This window comes from Scardinius erythrophthalmus (assembly GCF_964197995.2).
Source record: "Scardinius erythrophthalmus genome assembly, chromosome: 8".
Classification (NCBI taxonomy): Eukaryota; Metazoa; Chordata; class Actinopteri; order Cypriniformes; family Leuciscidae; genus Scardinius; species Scardinius erythrophthalmus.
The window spans coordinates 3,033,141-3,053,479 of NC_138228.1; the positions used below are offsets into that span (position 1 = coordinate 3,033,141).

Consider the following 20,339-nt stretch of genomic DNA (forward strand, 5'->3'; position numbering starts at 1 on the left):
ATAGATAGATAGATAGATAGATAGATAGATAGATAGATAGATAGATAGATAGATAGATAGATAGATAGATAGATAGATAGATAGATAGATAGATAGATAGATAGATAGATAGATAGATAGATAGATAGATAGATAGATAGATAGATAGATAGATAGATAGATAGATAGATAGATAGATAGATAGATAGATAGATAGATAGATAGATAGATAGATAGATAGATAGATAGATAGATAGATAGATAGATAGATAGATAGATAGATAGATAGATAGATAGATAGATAGATAGATAGATAGATAGATTTTTTAGTAGATTGTATAATACAATTAAATACCATTTTATTGATTTCATTAAATAGTCATATAACCATTAATATGCATTCTGTCTCTCTTATTAATAAAAGGTCCATGCAGCAAGTGAAAGTTAAAGGTTGGCATATACTTTCAAATAAAGATACAGAATATTCAAAGGAAATTGACATTTAAGCATTAGATTATGGTGGAAATGTTTATGAAAGTTTCTGATTTCAAAGCATAATTACAAACTTGGAATGACATTATAAAGCTTTTACACTTTCATTGTATTTAGTCCTTCGGGTTTTTTTTTCTGCTGTTTGTAAATCTGACATGCCAGATATGTCATTGTGAAACAACAAATGCCTTTGCAGATCAGCTCTCCTCATTGGCTCAGTGTGTATTCCTGAGATCATAGAGCTCTTCCTGAACACTCACAACATATTACAGTTTCACTGATAACAAGGGTATGGTAATAACTGGTGAATAAATAGGTTACTACTTTGATTACTTGCAGTAACTGTTGATGTGGTGGGATTTCATCTCAGGGTACCCTAGTAACTTATATAGCTTAATTGTTTTAACTTATTATTTAGTAACATAATATAACATAACACAACATGACATAATATAATATAACATGACATGATATAATATAATATAAAATGGCATAATATAATATAATGTAATAATTAACAATGAACAATTGTAATAATTAACTATTCTCAATTGTGCTTGAGAATACTAATCTCATTTAGCCATTCAGGTCAAAAACGTTAAGGTTAGGCTACCCCTATTTCATTCTTTGGGTTAAGCTAACCCTAACCCAATTCAAAATGTCCATTTATTTACTTCTTAGGTCGTACATTAAATAATACGCGTTAAATTGCATTTTCTCCCTTACTGTCTATGATTTTCTCTTACATAATTCCCAATGTAACGGGAATTTTACTAAAATCCCGCGAACTCTCGCGATACCAGCGTGAGGGAGCGAAGGAGGGGGGGGAGTAGGCTCGTTTCCCAGCATGCAACTCGAATCAGTTCAGTGCGGAGGAAAATGAACTCGGCCATGTCGTGTTAAACACAGGCTGAAAGAAAACGACGTCAAATCACCGAGAAACACTCTTAAGTCCCCTAAAACCGAGCGCAAAGACGACCAGAGGACTCGAGCAGCTTCACGGGAGTGAATTAGAGCAGAAAGATGAGCGGAGGGACGCCTTATATCGGCAGCAAGATCAGTCTGATCTCAAAGGCCGAGATCCGATATGAAGGAGTTTTATACACGATCGACACTGAGAACAGCACTGTAGCTCTGGCTAAAGGTAACGTTACATACAATATATACACACATTCAATATTATATATATATGCACATTTAATATACCTAACAGTTACAGAGGATATATATATATATATATATATAAGGGAATTTCACATCAACACACAGAATTCAGTTGTAGCCCTTGCTAAATGTAAACACAATACACTGACACTCGCATATTTACACCAATCAGAGATCCTCCTGAGACAGCACAAAAGTTTTTTCAATTTAGTATTTGTTCATGTCAATACATTGTTTAGAGCATAAGAATCAAATGGGGAAAAACATTTTTTTTGTTATGCTATGTCCTGTGTAGTGGATGGCATGAAATGATGGGCAAAAACAATGGGATTTCTTTTCATTCACCAATCAGTTTTTAGGTTTCAGGATTTTTTTTAAACCAAACTTTCTATAAAGACGATTCTCAACTATGTTATTAAAGATGTAACGGAATGAATTTACATGTTATTATACTATATAATTATAATACTATAAAATGGCCATAAATGGGTAGTCCTATTCAATACAGGGTAACTAGACACTGTATCTAATTTGCATAATAATGTGATCTTGTGGCACATTAATGGGAGTAATAATTGGTGACATTTTCGTAGTAGTTGTTGTGTTATAAATATGATTTAAGTCATGTTGTCCTGTTTTGTAGTCATATTTTGATTAAAAAAAACATAATATTTACCTTAGATGTTTATTTATGACAAACAGTTTGAAAATTAGTCCGTTTTAAATTATGATAATTTCAAAATATGATCATATTTCCATATGAGTGCTAAATTTGATCACTAATGTCAGTCATGTTTAAACACCAAGGAGAAGTTGTTATGGTGAAACCTCCAAACATTTGTTATCTGAAAAGCCCTGAACGTGCTCTTTACAGGACATTTAGACTTAAAACTGATACATGTTGTCAGAGAAATTCACTAAAACATGATGTCCCTCTACTGTGTGGACCAAAGTCTGTTCCTGTGTCCCAGGAGGATATGAGAGAGGTTGAATACACTAACACTGAAAACAGCACTTTTTCGGAGTTTGATCAGGCCTAAATCAGTTAGAAACATTACAAATACAAAGTAAACATACACATGACAGCACCTGGCTACAGGACCTGGAGGAAGACAGGGATTGGATGAAAAAAATATATGATATATGTGTCTCGAGTCGCACGGGTTTATCTGTGGCAATAGCCAACAATACATTGTATGGGTCAAAATTATCGATTTTTCTTTTATGCCAAAAATCATGAGGATATTAAGTAAAGATCATGTTCCATGTAAATTTCCTATCGTAAAGATATAAAACATTTATTTTTGTGAGTGAATGCAGCACAATCGCCAACATAAATGAACAACTTTAAAGGAGATTTTCTCAATGTTTAGATTTTTTTGCTCCCTCAGATTCCAGATTTACAATAGTTGTGTCTCGGCCAAATATTGTCCTATCATAACAAACCACACACCAATGGAAAGCTTTCATATGATGTGTACATCTCAATTTAAAAAAAAATTACTCATGCGACTGGTTTTGTGGTCCAGGCTCACATATTGTTTTTTTTGTGTGTGTGTGAATTTGAACATTTTCCTTTCTCTTCCAGTGAAGTCCTTCGGCACTGAGGATCGCCCCACGGACAGGCCGATCCCCCCTCGAGATGATGTCTTTGAGTACATCATATTCAGAGGAAGTGACATCAAAGACCTGACAGTGTGCGAGCCGCCCAAACCCACCTGTAACCTTCCTCAGGATCCTGCCATCGTGCAGGTGAGCTGCACACACACATTCAGGGGTTTCTGCTGAACATAAAGCCGTGTGAATGCTGACCTGATCTTGTGTTTATGTGCAGTCGTCTCTGGCATCCACCGCCGGCCCCTCGGCCCCTTCCTTCCAGTCATACGCCCCCTTCAGTCGGGCCCCGTACAACCAGTTCAGCGCCAGTCCTCTGGTGTCCCAGCCGTTCGGAGCAGCGGTCACTGGTGGTGAGTTCACACTCGCTCTTGTTGTTTACAAGGGTTTAATGTGCAAATAGAGCTTGCACATTAATTTTTGCCAAATATCAAATCGAAACAACATCAGGTGCTTTAAGGCAAGACACTGCAGGCAAATCTATTGTTTCGTTTTCCATGCGCTGGTCAGTTTTGAAGAATATAAAACAAGGGGATGGACAGGCGTAGCGCCAAACATTAGTCCCAAACTGATAAGTGATGTCTTCTTGCGGTGCGTAGATCCAAAAGTAAATCGGAGATAAGAGGAAAAAAAAGAAGAAAAAAGATCCGTAGATGAATATCGGCCAAAAATCTGGAAAATAAATCTCGTGAGCTTTTTGGCCGATATTCGTGTGCGGATCTTTTTTCTTCTTTTTTTTTCTCAGTTTTGAATAATAACTAGTTCTCTTTAAGATTAATGGAAATAAGGCTTCCAAAATAAACATTAAAGTGTTAATTGTTTTCCAATTTATGTATTTACATTAGGGCTGTGCGATTATCGTAATTGATTTTTCTATTTCGATTTTGGCTTCCAATGATTATGAAAGCAAGATTATCGAGGTAAAAGGATTATAGTGCTGTCCAGCTTTTGGTTCCTCCCTAAAAGCCCAAACTTAACATCTAAATGTAAAATGCAGTCTACTGTTGCTAAACTGCGGGGTGTGTGTGATATTAAACAGTGGTATTAAGTCACGAAAGACACACTGTTCGGGTACATGCATAAATGTGGGAACACACACATGTGGGAATGCTGTTTTGGTAAGTATCCTCATAAACACAGTCATATATGTTTTAAGTGAACATAAACAGTATTGCGTGTATCAGTGTATTGTATCCATGCAGCTCTTAAAGTGACTAATAAATCTGCTGCTGTTATTAATGTTAATCAAACAAAAGACAAAGATAAAATCACTCCCTGCTCTTGAACGAATAACTTTGTAGTTTTAATAATGTATACTGCAGTGTTATTTTACATTTGATTGCTTTATTCAATATCTGTTGTTGGCTATTACTATCTGAATACCACAGTAAGTACATCTGAAAACCTAAAGCACTGCTTATTTCATTAGAAAATTTGTTTTGTTGTATTTTTTGTCTGTTTTGTTTGTAATTAGTTTCTTTGTTATTATTGTATTGCTGATAGTTTACTTGTCTTTTGTAACTGTTTTGAGGACTTTTTACTTGCATGAATTAAGCTAGTATTAGTTTTTGCTGAAGTATCGATAATTGTGAAATTTCACTGACATTTAAAATTATTCATCATGAAATAAGACTTTGAGCACATCACCCACTTATAATCGTGTTAAATAATCATGATTTAAATATTGACCAAAATAGCCGCGATTGTGATTTTTGCCATAATCGAGCAGCCCTAATTGGCAGATTTCAATTAGTTCATATTTTTAAAAGCCGTTTTCTCAAAATTAGTCTGAAATCTCCACTTCAGCCGCACACATTTGGTTTCATTCTTACCTTTATTGTGAAGATTTTTACAGGAGTTTTACAGAAGGAGTTTAATCATTCTCCTGATTTATGTAACATTTTATTCCTAAAACATAGTGGAATTTTTTCTCCACTAAATCAATATATGTCATCAAAAAATAAAGAAATGTGAACCTGGCTTTATCTAATTTTTGGATTTTCTGTTGCATGTATAAAAATGAGTGCATATATATAATTAGATAAGGCCTCATTTGCATGTGTAAACATAACTTTTCAGAAAAATGTTACACTATTAAACTGTGGTGCCTTGCCTTGAGAGTTTGTCTACTGTTTGTCCTTATATTTTGAACTGTCCTGTTTTTGCCTTTGGTACTAACATGGTATAAAAGCAGTGCAAGATAACTTTATAATTATATTTAATTTATACAGTGCATATTTGTATTTGAAATAGCAGGAGTCTAATCTGAAATGTGCATTACATTTTACATTTATTCATTATCCAAAGCGACTTACAAATGAGAAGCAGTTAAACTAACAATAGGACAACAATATGCAAGTGCTATGACCCTTCCCAGTTTAATCTAACGCAGTACGTGTACTTTTAAAATTATTTTTATGAAGATAATAGAATAAAAGATAGTGTTAGCACATAACATATGCCAAAAACCAGAGGAAAAAAGTAATTCGGCCCTTCTTGAAAACTTTACTACACTGTTGCCATCTCTTACATTAGCAGACAAGCTATTGCTCTTTTTCAATTCTATGCAGTCCTGTGTTTGAATAATTTTAAATGGATAGGAATATTCAGAAAATGACACACTTGCCTGGAGAGGATGCACAGAATATATTTGAGTGAGTGAGGAACGGATCTTATGGAAAGGTTGATTGCATGAGTGTTTGACTGCTGCATAACCTTCACATGAGGGTTTTTTCTCCTAGTGTGTGACGTGTTAAAGCCCACACTTAAAGTTGTGCACTTCCTCCCCTCACAGGAACGAGCTCAGGTCCTGCGTTCGGTAGCGAGGCGAGCACTACTGCCCCTCAGTCCCAGACCTCTCGCTCGCTGAGTGCTCACAAACCCGAAGGTAACCGGATGGCCGACGCTAACGTGTGCAGAGTGGCTTTAGTGTGTTCGTCTTTTGGCCCGTGATGATGCAGGATTACAGCATGTGTCTTTGCCGTGTGATACTTAAATGACTCGAGTCAAGTGTCAGTCTGTCAATTAGTGACTTTAAAGACAACATGAAATGAAAATACTTAATAAATGCTGGTCTTATTGTGCACAATTTATCAGAGCACATTATTCTAAAGAAATATTCATTTTTCATTAAATTGTAAGAACTTCTGTTCTGTTGATGTAAGCAATGCCAAGTTAATACAGTATTGACTATAGAAATCATAGACACTTTTCACAATCCAGTCAGAATGGATGAAAGTTGTGTTTCTGTGATGTTAAATGCATTGCAAATTATGCATGTTTCATGTTGTCTTAACCCTTAAATACATGAATGTTTCGCCAATCATCATTATATATTCGGGTCTTCAGCGACCCAGGTCTATATCTAACACGTATAGCCCTTTAACTGCCACGTCTGTATAAACAAAACTCTCTTGATATTTTATAAACAATTACAAAAGAATAAAATAAAGCAGATTTTGTTTCCTTTTGGAACTTGAAAGGGTTCAATTTTAAATGATGCTTTTTACCATCATCACCATCATCGACAGTGCATTCAGCATCTGGCTCAAATTCACCATCTCAACCATATTCTTGATCGTTTCCAGTCTTCAAAATTAATATTTTGATCTCTGACAGCTTCTCCACCAGATCCACCGTCAAGACAGTGACACTAATATCTGATTGCGTACAGTACTTGCTCTACAATAAATCGCAGAGCCATTTCAGGGTTTTGCTGATGATGCTTCTGTATTCTTTTGTTTTATGCCTCAGTAATTATGAGTGAAACATCACATCATTGTGTATCAGAGATTCGACTATTGTTGCACAGAAAAAAAGGTTACACAAGGACACTGTAAAATAAAGTGTTACCGAAAAAATATACTTACGCTATTACATAGTCGGGTCACTAGCGACCCTATACACTTTTATAAAAATTAAATCTTGTAATATTGTTTATAATGAATACAATGATTGAGAAATACTAAGAATTTTGAGATCTAACTTCTTAAAGAATGAATGTAGGAGAGAGGGGAGTAAATGACGTCCTGGGTCGCTAAAGACCTGAGGTTTGCGTTTTAGAGTTAATTAAGATTTACCGCATGAAATGATACAGAGAACTGGTGTTTCCGTCATCTAAGGGCATTTTCACACCTATAGATCTTTTGTTTTGTACCGAAACGGGGACTGTGACTGATGTCACAATGTTGCATTTTCTTGGTTCGGTTCGCTTTCACAAGGCAACCTGTGTTGCCAAAGTGTGTTAATGCAAGTCTCATGTGAGTACAACTGTCCTCTTATTGGTCAGAATTTCCTCTGTGTCATCCATCAAGATGATTGACAGGTTCGCTCCATGAGCTTTTTTTTACTGTGATAACTAATGTGCTCACTCACAAAATCAGACACTACTGCTTTTTATATAACATATTTTCCGTTATGAATAATAATACAATTTGGTCAGTTGCTGGGTCGGATTGCTTTCATTGCTTTGCAATCGGGCCGAGACCACCGTGTTCAGGCAATCTCGGAGCGGTTGTTTTGGTGCTGATCCGAGCGCGATTGCCTCGTTCATGTATGCCTAAACGAACCGAACCAAGGGAGAAAACGCAACCGGTTCCAAAACAAATGCAAATTTTTTTTTGTTTTTTTGGTGCGTTGTTCATTTTGTGAGTCGTCTTTTTCAGGTCGTTCCAGCCCATCTTTAGAGCACTCGAGGAAGACCCCGACCAAGGAGCATTCGGTGCAGACGGCCCCGGTCGCTCCCCCTGCGGCGTCCACCAGTACAGGGAGTCAGAGGAGCGCTGGAGCCACCCGACCGGCCCTCAACACACAGAAATCAGCGGAAAACCAGGAGCAAAAAGGTGAGAATCAGAGGAGCTCAGAGCTGGAAATTTATGTATAGATATTGTTAAATTGTAATTGTGATATCTTTTGTTCATCTACAGCGTCTGATGTCCAGAAGATTCCTCGGCCAGAATCGGATTCAAACAGGCCTGATAACAAAGACCCAATCAAACGCCAGTCTGGCGGTGAGTCACTTTAAAACGTCTATTCCGCATTTGCATATACAGTACTGGCCAAAAGTGATGTCCGGCCTAGGAAAATTGACACCTTCACCCTTTGTTCAAGCATTATTAAAAATTTTTTTTTTAAAGATTATCGAAGCATATTTGTGTAGTTGTTTTTGGAGTCAGTAGTTTTATTTGTGATGATAATAACGCAATGAGACATGCCAAATTGTGCGGGCATAATTTTTGGCCAGGCTATCATACAAAGAAATTATGAACACATGCAAAAATGAGAGAACCAACGAAATATTAAAAACTGATTAGCTTGTAGTCAATGTATGCATTTTCCTGTGAGCTTTTTGTTTTTCTGTGCATTTTATTTTTTCCATAGTAAAATAAAGCCTGTAGCTGTAGTTTGCCTTTTTTGCCAAACAATATTTTCCCCTCATATTTTGATGGTTTATTTGAACTTGTCCAGAGGGGATATTTGTTTATCCTGCATCACTTTTGGCCACTACAATACCATTTACCCATGGAACTCTTTTGACAGCATTTTATATTTGAATTAGTGCTGGGCGGTTTGACCAAAAATCAACATCACGGTTTTTTTCTAAATTATACCGGTTTCACGGTTTTTACCGGTTTTTTTTTGTGTGTTTTTTTTTTCTCAAGCATGATGGGTGTTTACCACATTTTCTACTGAGTGAGAGAGGAAATAGTGCAGTAGATTTACTTATAATGCCCTATTTTATTGTCATGAGTGAATATTATAGAAAAAATCCACACTAATATTAATAATACAGGTTTGCAAGGCTGTTTACAAAGAGGTGCCAGCAGGACGCGCTTTAGGAGCGGCAGAAACAGTGGTTTCCCCGGTAACGGCTGTACACAAAGCAGCAACGCTCATAAACACTGCTTTATCAGGAAAGATAAAGAAAGATTCAATCGTAATAACAAAGAAACTTTTCTAAAGACCGTCAGTTCACTTCAGATACGTTAATACAGTATAAAAACACGCGCGCCGCAAGAAAAAAAGACTCTCACCCCCACACGTCTCGTGCCCATTCTAGTCAATGCTTGTGTTTCAGATCGAAGCTTCCCAGAAGCGGCTCTCCGCGCCGCTTCGCTAAATATAGGCGCCTAGTCTATTTTGACGCACCACGTGGAGGACGGAATAAAACCTTGTCGCAGCTGTAATGCGCCGCAGACGTGTGTTGTAAATGAGGGGTGAGACTGTGTCGCGCAGCGCCGCGTTCCGATTAAAGCGACATAACGTTACACCGGTTTTGCGGTATATTAAAAATTCATATCGTAACAAAAATAAACACCGGTATTCGGTATGAACCGGTAAACCGCCCAGCACTAATTTGAATGTACTTATGTATTTATGAATGCTTGTCTTTTATATTGTTGTGTTTCTCTTTAAATTTTTCTTGTTTTTGTGAAGAGCTTTGAGATGTAACTTTTAAAAGCGCTATAGAAAATAAAGTTTATTATTATTATACTGTACTTCATTGATCAGGGCCTTAAGCATCATTTTTAGATACATACTACATAGTTGTAGTTTGCCTTTTTTGTGAATATTTATGCATATTTTGATGGTTTAATATAACTTGGTTGACCACTATTGAACGTTTTTAATGACCCTGCATCACTTTTGGCGACTACTGTACATCATCACGATCAGGGCCGTAAGCATCATGTGTGTAATGGTTGTTTCTCCCTCCAGGTGGCGCTCCTCCAATGAGAAGGGGGCGGGGCAGTGGTGGCGGAGGGGGCGGGGGCCAGCGGGGGCGGGGCAGATTTAACGGGCGTAGAGACGGACCAATGAAATTTGAGAAGGACTTTGACTTTGAGAGTGCCAACGCCCAATTCAATAAGGAAGAGATCGACCGCGAGTTCCAAAGCAAACTCAAGATTAAAGGTACAGTTACGGAAAACACAAACATGCATCATTAACTGTGTTTCCATCCAAAGTTGCGAATTTATGTGGAAAATTGGAATATCGCATAAAACATTCGCAAATAAAGCAATGTTCCCATCCAGTGAGTCAAAGAGAACAAAATCATCACTTCCTTGTAAACCAGTGATAGTTTATGCTCATCATAAAACTTTATTTTACAGTGTCCTTGTTACATGTTATATGTACTTACCATAGTAATAACAGTAAATTATGCATAATTACATGCAACTAACCCTCAAACAAACCCTAGTCCTACCCTAACCCTATAGTAAGTACATGTAGTTAATTAATATTAGTACTTACATATATAATTACACAAACAATGACACCTTAAAATAAAGTGCAACCAAAAATGTTTATGCAATATTGCGGATGGAAACTGGTGGATGGAAACATAGCTATTGTGCTTTGAGGGTTTAAAACAAAATGTAATATTAATTATTTTTTGTTTAAATGCTGAAATATGTTGTTAACAGGTTTTGTGAGGTTCTCCCTTTTTATGTTTTTTTCATTAGGGTGATTTTTTTAACTGCCTGTTTATTGTCAGATGTGAGTTATAATGTCACTTTGCGCTGCAGATGAGAAGAGTGAGAAATCGGAGAAGACTCTGAACGGGGAGGAGAAGACCGATTCGGGTGTGGAGACCCAGAATAGTGAAGGCAACGCTGACGAGGAGGATCCACTGGGACCCAACTGTTACTATGACAAATCCAAGTCGTTTTTCGACAACATCTCCTGTGACGACACCAGGTGAGATCTCAGCTCTTTACGATGGGCATTAAGGGCTTTGATTTCAGTTCACAAGCTCTCAATCTGATATCGATTCATTTGGAAATATTTTGGGTTCATGTTTATTTCTTGTATTCGTACTGTTTTTCACATACTCTATATTAGGGAAGAATTTAATTTCGGTACAGTAGTGTGCTACATTAGTCACATGACCTCACTACAGTGTTTAAGTCAGTATTTAAGTCCGTTATTTCCTCGAAATTAGTTATTTTGCAGTAGTCCAGTTTTGTGTAAAAATGTCTTTTTAACAGTCTGAGTGAAATATGTTAATTGTTGATGCTTTTTCATGTCTAGCCTGTTTCGAACAGGGTGTAAATTCTTTGAGTGATTTAGTCACTATGGATTCAATGTAGTAATGTGTTGTTGTAAAGTTTACAAATAACTGTGAATGAATCCTCTAACAGACATGCACTCTTCTGTCTTTTCTAGAAAGGAGAAATCAGGAGGTGCTTTTGGAAGGTATATATTTGGAGTCTTTTTTTATTTATATACATATAAATGTTTTAATGTTTTTATGAAGCCATGCTTATGATTCAGACTACCCAAATTCACATGTTGTCATGCAAGATTATTTATTCAGCTGTGAGTGTGAGCTCTTAAATGTATTTTAAAAATATCCACTGTTACAAACAGTTAAAATCATTTAAATGAATTGGTCAATGTGTTGAAGCCCTGATCAAATGATATATAACAAATGGGCAAAATCAAAAAATGTCAATTTGTGTTTTCAGGTGGCATGTTAAATGATTAGACTACCACACATTTTGTTGTGCACTCATACAATAAATCCTGCCTGTTGCAAATTTGTCCTTGACATCTTATAAAGCAGCGGTTTTCTGTAGCAGACTGGAATACACTACATGAATTCTGCTCAGATTTTCAGTGTGGATGAGTTGACAATAGTTGCAGAAAGTCTGCGCCAGTCTTCAGATTTTAGGCAGTCGGAGTTGAAAGATTTCACAGAAAATGTGTGTAATGATGGGCACAGGCTTTTTTTAGCTTCAGACTATGATATCAAAACATATTTGATATTTCGAGCCAATTTCAGAACGAATATCATAGTGAATGACGCGTCGCTATTGAATCCGAAGCTGTCCTTTATCTATTTCCTTTATCTTTATCTGTCCTTTAGTGTTGCGATAAAATACAACAACAATAGAAAAGTAAATGAACAGAACACGCTGAACAAATTAGCCTCAATATTTGAGTCTTCAGCACAGATAAAACAACTGACTGCGCCACTCACCTCTAACTCCCATTGTAATCTATACTGAGTCTAGACTGACCGCGTCGTTTTTACTTTTGCGACTCGGCACACAGAGTTAATACAACAACTACGGTGGTCATGTTCTGCAGATCCATGTTTGTCTCGTTTCTCACGCGTCTCCTAGTAATGTCTTGTGTGTTTCTGTGTGAGTTTGTTGTGTTCAGAACCAGTTGAAAGTCTGGTAGTGTATAGGGGCTTTCGCATCAGGTGGTTATAGGAACTCAGTTATAGGAACTAGCCATTAATTTGCCATAATTACATTTTCCTGGTTGCATTCGCACCGCCAGTATGAACTCTGAAGTGACAACTATGTAATTTAAGCGTGGCATTCAACATCTAGAGGATGGAGGACACTGTGAGCGGAGCTGTGTTTTTGTCATAATAACGGAGATGGAATATAAACATATAGTTATGCGATTGAAAGAGCAAAAAGCAGGGCCAAGAGACGAAATCTATGACAACTTGCAGTGCTTCATTTCATCGAGGCTGAGAAAAGAACAACGCCGCAGACAAAGGCCTTATCAGGTAAATGCCGTTAACATTAGCTTTCTATATGTTTATGTCTTATCCGTGTTTTACATGTTAATGGAGTAAGTATATGTAAACTGTGTGTTTACACAACTTTTTAAAAATGGCTTGTGCCAGTGTTTTGGATGGCATGCGTTCGGCCAATCAACGTAGGAGTTAATTTTGTCCCTCCAAAAGGCACTCCTATAACTAAAATCCTTCCCAAATCTTGCGGTGCGAAAATGGTTATAGTTATAGGCACTAAAAATGTTCCTCTGGTTTGAAAGTCCCTTATAATCCTCAGTCGTTTAGTGTATGATGCTTAGGCCCGATTTCACAGAGAGGGCTTAGATTAAGCCAGGATTAAACCTTAGTTCAATTAGTTCATCTAAGTAGCTTTTATAAATATGCAAGTTGCTTTCAGTTAAAACAGCTGAAACACATTTTAGTCTGGCTATCTTAAGCCTTGTTTGTGAAACCGAGGGTTTGTGTTTTAAATCTGTCCATATTTGAAGTTGTGTAGTGTATTCCAGCGCTGAGATGAATGTCGTGTAAACATGTTGCAGATTAGACAGGCCGCCTGCCAAAGGTGGATTTTTTTTCACACTGGGCCCTATTTTAAGGATCTAAGCGCATGGTCTAAAGCGCACACCGCAAGTGCACTTAGTGCGTGTCTGAATCCACTTTTGCTATTATAACGACGGGACAAATGGTTGGCGCTCCCGGCGCATGGTCTAAAAGGGTTGTTCCTATGCTCTTAATGAGTAATAGGTGTGTTTTGGGCGCAACGTGCAATAAACCAATCAGAGTCTCATTCCCCATTCACTTTAAAAGCCAGATGTGCTCGCGGAAACGGATCTGCTCGTGCGTGAGGTTAAAGCGTGCAAGCAGACCATCTACGGGACATAGTGTATGCGCATTCGGGACCCGCCTATAGACGCATATTAAAATTACACTCGCTCTTTAAATTACAAATTAGTTTTTTTACTTTATTTATAATTGCCATTGACTTTAGGCCAGGTTTCAGTTGGTCAGTGGCTCAGTCTATTTCAGTTCCTCAAAATAGCACTGTGCCAACAATACGCCAGAACACACCTCGTTTTTCAGACCAGCAGCCCATGGCTGCACAGATGGGCGCAAGTTCATTTGCTATTTAAACAATGTGGCGCAGGACATTAAAATGATAACTGTGTCAGGCTGAAACTAGCAAAAAACACTTGAATCGCGCCTACTGCTTTGCACCGGGTGTATGATAGGGCCCACTGTGTTGAATTGCATTCTGATGTGTTTTTCATTCCTTCTCTTCAGGGAACGGAGGCAGACCTGGGCGGAGGAGAGGAGGATGAACGCAGAGACGTTCGGTATTCCACTGCGTCACAACCGCGGGCGCGGGGGTTTCCGTGGCAGAGGCGGCGGCATGGGCTTCCGCGGGGGGCGCGGGCGCGCGGCTAGCAGGGGCTCGTTCATGCCCTCCCGCGGGGGCGGAGGCGGGTTCAGGGGCGGCTTCAGAGGCGGCAGAGGAGGACGGGAGTTCGCGGACTTTGAGTACAGGGTTAGTACTTCCTCTTTTACCCCAGTAATGGACCAAACATAAATATTAGAGATGCACGATGCGTTGCACAGTGTTATTTTTAACTTGGCAATTGAAATATAGCTAAAATAAAATTTAAATATTAGATGAAAAAAATCTGCCTTGGCAAGTTGAAGTACTAAAACTAAGATGATCAAATGAATGTAAGCAATATAGATTTTTTTTAAACAATATATTACAAAAACAAATTTACTAAAATTTAAAGTACAATTAAATGAAAACTAATAATATAAAAATGAAAGCTAATTTAAAGTATCAATAAATATTGTAACGCATGTAAATAATACAAAATTGTTGTGATTATTGCAGAACCAATATTTATTTGTTGTATTATTTCTTTTTCTTTTTTTGACACTATAATAACAACAGAACAGAAATGAACTATGGTTTATTTAACACTTTTGTCAATACTGTAATTTCTGTAATATCACTCTTTCCTTGCATACAAAACAAAACGGTGACAGTTGTGCTCTTTCATGTAGAGATGCATCAATAAATAGTCGGAAAGAGTACAACAGTCACTAAAGTGTCTTTTATGTAACATTTGTGCATTAATGGCTGTGCACTAATAGTTTATTAATTAGGAAGGCAAGTTATTTTACCTTTGTGCACCACTCACAATTCTCACGATGCCCACATTTAGTGGTGAATCCAATAGTACAAAACCAATATCCGATGAAAAAATGGCATTTTGTCTTATTTTCCTGATATTGGACTCTTGAGATTTTCCCACAAAATTAAACATTTTGCTCTTTTTCTACACCAATGAAATAAGAGCAAATTGATTAAATATGTCTCAGAAATATTGCTAATACTAGTTAATCTATTATGGCCCGACAGATTTCATTGATAGAGTCCTGGAATCGTAAAAATGGAATTTACTGTATAATATCACACAATATAAATAAGACTGAATTTGGGAAAAAGTAAAACTAATTTCATAGGGCCTCAATCTATATATTGTGCGGCTACGTCATTTTATTTTACAGTACGTGAACTTAAAGGGTTAGTTCACCCAAAAATGAAAATTATGTCATTAATGACTCACCCTGATGTCGTTCCAAGCCCGTCAGACCTCCGTTCATCTTCGGAACACAGTTTAAGATATTTTAGATTTTGTTCGAGAGCTTTCTGTTCCTGCATTGAAAGTCAATGGACGGCATACTGTTCACGTCCAGAAAGGCAATACAGACATCATCAAAGTAGTCCATGTGACATCAGTGGCTCAATCTTAAGTTTATCAAGCGACGAGAATACTTTTTGTGCGCAAAAACAAACAAAAATAACGACTTTATGCCACTATTCATTTCCTTCTCTCTGGTCTCGAGCTATTTCACGTAGTGTTTCAGCGTAGCGCGTCTGTGTTGTACGTCACACGCATCACACATGACCAGCGTCGGCCAATAGTGAGCCTACGTGTGACGTACAACACAGACGCGCTAAGCAGTTACACTACGTGAAATAGCTCGAGACCAGAGAGAAGGAAATGAATAGTGGCATAAAGTCATTATTTTTGTTTACTTTTTGCGCACAAAAAGTATTCTCGTCGCTTGATAAACTTAAGATTGAGCCACTGATGTCACATGGACTACTTTGATGATGTCTGTATTGCCTTTCTGGACGTGAACAGTATGCCGTCCATTGACTTTCAATGGAGGAACAGAAAGCTCTCGAACAAAATCTAAAATATCTTAAACTGTGTTCCGAAGATGAACGGAGGTCTGACGGGCTTGGAACGACATGAGGGTGAGTCATTAATGACATCATTTTCATTTTTGGGTGAACTAACCCTTTAATGTACTTACCCAAGAAAGTACTGATAATATAAGTCACAGGTTACAGTTAGGTTTAGGGTATTATTAGGTTATTGCTATGATAAGTAGACTTTAAGGACTGTAAAATAAAGTGCTTTTCTAATGTTTGTCTTTGTTCTGTTTTTTCCACGTTTGTTTCAGAAGGAGAACAAAGTGTCGGCGTAGTCCAACATGACGACCAGATCATCCGAACAGCCAAGAATCTCCGATCATCACGTCTAGATTACCGCTTTGACTCCTGACTAACGGGAACGCCTCTGTCTAACACCAGCGCAGGGACGCCTGCCTTCAGCTGGACACGCAGCTTTCAGTTTCTCTCCTTTCTTCCTTTTTTAGAAAAAGAAAAAACAAACATTTGATGATCTTCTGATCTGCGTTCCATATGTTCGGAGGGGAGAGTTTGTGTACAAAATGCCGTAACTTCCATTGAATGATGATGATGATTATTATTATCTGGTATTTTTGCATCAACCTTTAGTTCCTTTGGTAATAAACAGAGGATGGTATTTGATATTATTCTGTTAGGTGTACAGAACCCCGCTGATACTGTGAGCGCTCCTCAGTCAAATAGCTTTATTATGTTATGGTTTCCTTTTTATTTTTTTATTTTTTTGGATCTGTTCTCTGTCTCTCGAAGCACTGACACCCAGTGTCGAGGCTGTGGAGTTCGTGTCCGAGCTCCGCCACCCAAACAAACACTTTCAGTTCGACTCGCTCATCCGTCTGATAAACGCAGGTGCTTTGCTTCAGTTCATAGATTGACATGGTTTGTAGTACTAGGTTTTGTAATCACTTTTTTAGTTTATGGAATATCTGGTCAAGCCGTTTGTTTTTTTGCTGCATTAGCCTATACGTTAACATCAGACACCATTGTCTATCTGTAGGTCAACTCGCAAAAACTGGTTCATGATTGAATGTATCAATGAATTCAACTCTTTCTTTTAAACGCTTTTGTCCTGAAGTCCTCTCTATGCAGGCGGTCACGTTCTCCCTGCTGGATCAGACTGCTGTTCCTGTCTTCAAAATGTATTTTTAATATTTGAGTGCCAGTTATTCTTGCCTTTTGATGTCAATTATGTACATTTCCAAGAGGGCTTTTTGATATAAACTCAACTCGAACCTCTTTAACGACGAGCCCCATCACCGTTTAATGCCGAGATCTTCTGGAAAGATCCTGTAACCCTTTAAGAATCCGATTGGATGTTTTGAAATTGCGTTCATGTGCTCTTTAAAGACAACGCCGCCGTAGAGTTTCACACGGCACACATGAAGCGAAAGCTAAATTCGATGTCATTTCATAATGCTCTTATACCAGATGAATCTCGTCTCGGAACGTAAACGTGATTGTTTGGATGAATTGTGGAGGGATTATTTTAGTTTAGTTTAAAACAGATGTTCGTCAATCGGGGACGTTCCCATTTTGCAGTATTCCAGCAACTTATAAACAGGATAAAACGACTGACGCATCGTGTAGAAACCTTTACGACATGTTTCCATGCTCAGTCTGAACAGGCGGCGAGTTTCACCTGAAATAAGTGTCCATAATAAGTCCATAAACCCCTCTATTGTGAATAGTTCTGTTTGATACACGTGTATGTTAATGTGTTATTTCAGGTACCAGCTGTTTATTGCTCTGTTAATGGAGTGAAGTTTGTTTACCCGGCGATCTCCTCTGAATGTCACTGAAGCACTAGTTCCTGCACTGTTAGATGGGAGGTCATTGTTGTTTTTGGTGTGCTTCGTATTTTTAATTTGTGTTTCAGAGATCCAAAGACCGAATTACGGATAACATTTGGAGGAGAAGTGCTCTCTCTCAGCTGGTTCTGCATTATTTTTCTCATGTCTGTCCCCAGAGTTTGCCGTCTCTACTTGTGTTAGCTATAAACCGCTCCCTTTAAAAAGCACTACGAACTGCAGAGATGTCCCGCAGGCAGCTAGAGAAACGCAGTCTGACCGATCGCTCAGACCAGGGCATGATGGGAAACCTCTGAGCGAACCACAGATATTGGTGCTGAGATGTGAAACGAGTCCTCAGGCCTGATATCGCCATGAAGTCGAGAGTTTAAACTGGACAGCCGTGCAGAAGCTTGATGTGATTATTGTGGTCAGTCCTCTGGAGGAATTTGATTGGCAAGTTTATGATTTTGTTTCTGTTTTTCTGAATTAAAGCAGTTGTTCATGGTGTGCTCGTAGAGGGCTTCAGACGGGGGCAAACTAAGGTTTTTAATCAAGAGAAATAAAGAAATAGTTGTTCAGTATCCTGTCCGTGTGTGTGTGTCCTTGCTTTTTTATCAATAAACATTTCTGCAAACAATAATGATTAGTCGCATGTGCAATAATAACATTTTTATTGTTAGATTATTTTAACCCTTGTGCATCAATTAAAGGCTAGGCTACACAAAAGAAAGTGGTTCTACCTATTGAAAATTGTGTTACAAATCACACCACAATCTTCAGTATGAGGGAATCATCTGACTTATTTTATATTGCTTAATTGCACAGTGAAAATGAAAACCCCCATCAAAAATAGCCATATGAATTAACAAAACATTGAAAAAAAGGAAATAAACTATACTTTGACAATCATAAGCAGCTTGTTTCAATCTCAGATGGACACAATAGCAGTATTCAAATATTACCCATTCGTTTAAATACCACTTAATTCCATGGATAACATCACTTAGACAATCACATTAAAGCATAACTTATCTGTTAGGGTCCAAAGGTGCATGAAAGACATGGGCCAAGTCTCTGAGGGAAATCGTGAGAGAAGTCTGAGTCCAAGCAACAGCATCAATCCACAATGATGCATGGGGAAATATCAGTATCCACTTTCACCCACAGTCCTTTTTTCATGTATCCACTTTACTCGTTCCTGCAGGCGTTTTCTACATTCTCTCTTACAAAGAGCATATTAATACTCATTCAAAGTTTAGCAATATGTCAAAACATCACAAGTCAATCATAAAATAAATTCACTGAACATTGTGTACAGGTCAGTAATGGAGGCCCAAAACAGTTTAATCCATAGATGGTTCAATCACCATCTCCCCTTAACACCTGTGACTTTCCTCAACACCTTCTTCTCTCCAACATTCTCACCGTGACCTCTAGTGGCCAGGATGGGAATTACACCCTGTAATAGTGGAACTGTTACAATAGGTCCATAGTGGACAAAAAGTTGGATTTGTGATTTGCTGTAGTTTTCTCTCTCCAATAGAAGCATACAGACAATTGTATTTTATTACACACGTACAAACCACACTCTGATATCCTTACCAACACATCCACACAATTATCGCTGCATACTTTATCCAATTGGCTCTATAATATGCAGAAGCAGAAAACAGCAATAAAGCGAGTATTTGATTTATAGGCCAAACCTGAAAAATTGGCAGCATCTAGTCAAAATTAGTAAAAATTCTAATTTTTAAGCCTTGCCAACAGAATGAAAGCCTCTTAACAAAGATTGCATAATTTTATAGTCAAATGGCCCTGGGATTAAAAATCGCAGTTTTAATGGGTTTCAATTGGGACATTTAAAGGTCCTGAGACTGAGAGGAACTATTTTGTGTACCTAGAGCTTTAAGGAAATTGGGGTGAAATAGTAAAAATCCAATACAAAAATACACACCTGTGCCAAAATTTATGAAATTGGCATTTACACTGGCAAAATGTCAAAAAAAAAAAAAAAAAAAAAAAAAAACTCATAAGGATGCACAAGGGTTAATGTTCTTTTAAAAATATATTTAAATGAAATACCCTGATTCAAAAACAGTTGCTGAGGAGGGGTCAAACTAGAAATATTTTGGTTCACATGAATCACATATTTTAAGTTAGCGAGACGTATAGTTGAGATTTTTGCTGTGCACATGCGTATCGTTCGGGAATTCTGACTAGAATATGAGTATGACGAAGTCGGGCTAGCGTATAGTGTCCTCTTATATGACTGTTAAAGGTAACTGGTAGGTATCATCACAAACGTTATTCTGTGCCCCATGGGCGAGGCTAGCCCCTTTTTAGGGGTGCTTCAGCAGTCAGCACCCCTAAAAAGGAGCTCAGCACCCCTAAAACTTGGAGTAAGAAATGTTGTTATTCTAAAAATATATATATATATTTTTTGTCTTTGACAAGGTTAAATAATGTTCTTCATCTTCAGTCCGCAGCAGCG

General features: G+C 37.7%; 1 protein-coding gene across 5 annotated transcripts; it reads left to right on the forward strand.

Moving 5' to 3' along the window:
• The first annotated feature begins 1,316 nt into the window (after positions 1-1,316).
• lsm14ab (LSM14A mRNA processing body assembly factor b) lies at positions 1,317-18,431 on the forward strand. 5 transcript variants are annotated; one of them, XR_014030657.1, is made up of 11 exons: positions 1,317-1,615; positions 3,224-3,387; positions 3,470-3,602; positions 7,914-8,090; positions 8,175-8,258; positions 9,967-10,161; positions 10,779-10,950; positions 11,419-11,448; positions 11,721-12,781; positions 14,072-14,315; positions 16,310-18,431. XR_014030657.1 is itself a non-coding variant. In XM_081372891.1 (11 exons), exons 1-11 carry the CDS (start codon positions 1,495-1,497, stop codon positions 16,331-16,333), a joined length of 1,437 nt encoding a protein of 478 aa, XP_081229017.1. In that variant the 5' UTR covers positions 1,328-1,494; the 3' UTR covers positions 16,334-18,431. The 5 variants fall into 5 exon arrangements, 4 of the variants coding, with proteins under 4 accessions (XP_081229019.1, XP_081229020.1, XP_081229017.1 ...); XM_081372891.1 differs by lacking the exon at positions 11,721-12,781 and adding an exon at positions 6,044-6,136 and having other exon boundaries at positions 1,328-1,615; XM_081372892.1 differs by lacking the exon at positions 11,721-12,781 and adding an exon at positions 6,044-6,136 and having other exon boundaries at positions 1,333-1,615; positions 16,313-18,431.
• Positions 18,432-20,339: the final 1,908 nt, after the last annotated feature.

Excerpts from the sequence above, each read along its gene's own strand:
- lsm14ab (XM_081372891.1), top strand. The coding sequence starts at position 1,495 with ATGAGCGGAGGGACGCCTTATATCGGCAGCAAGATCAGTCTGATCTCA. Across the intron at positions 3,388-3,469 it reads AGGATCCTGCCATCGTGCAG|TCGTCTCTGGCATCCACCGC; the intron begins GTGAGCTGCACA and ends GTTTATGTGCAG. Across the intron at positions 6,137-7,913 it reads GAGTGCTCACAAACCCGAAG|GTCGTTCCAGCCCATCTTTA; the intron begins GTAACCGGATGG and ends CGTCTTTTTCAG.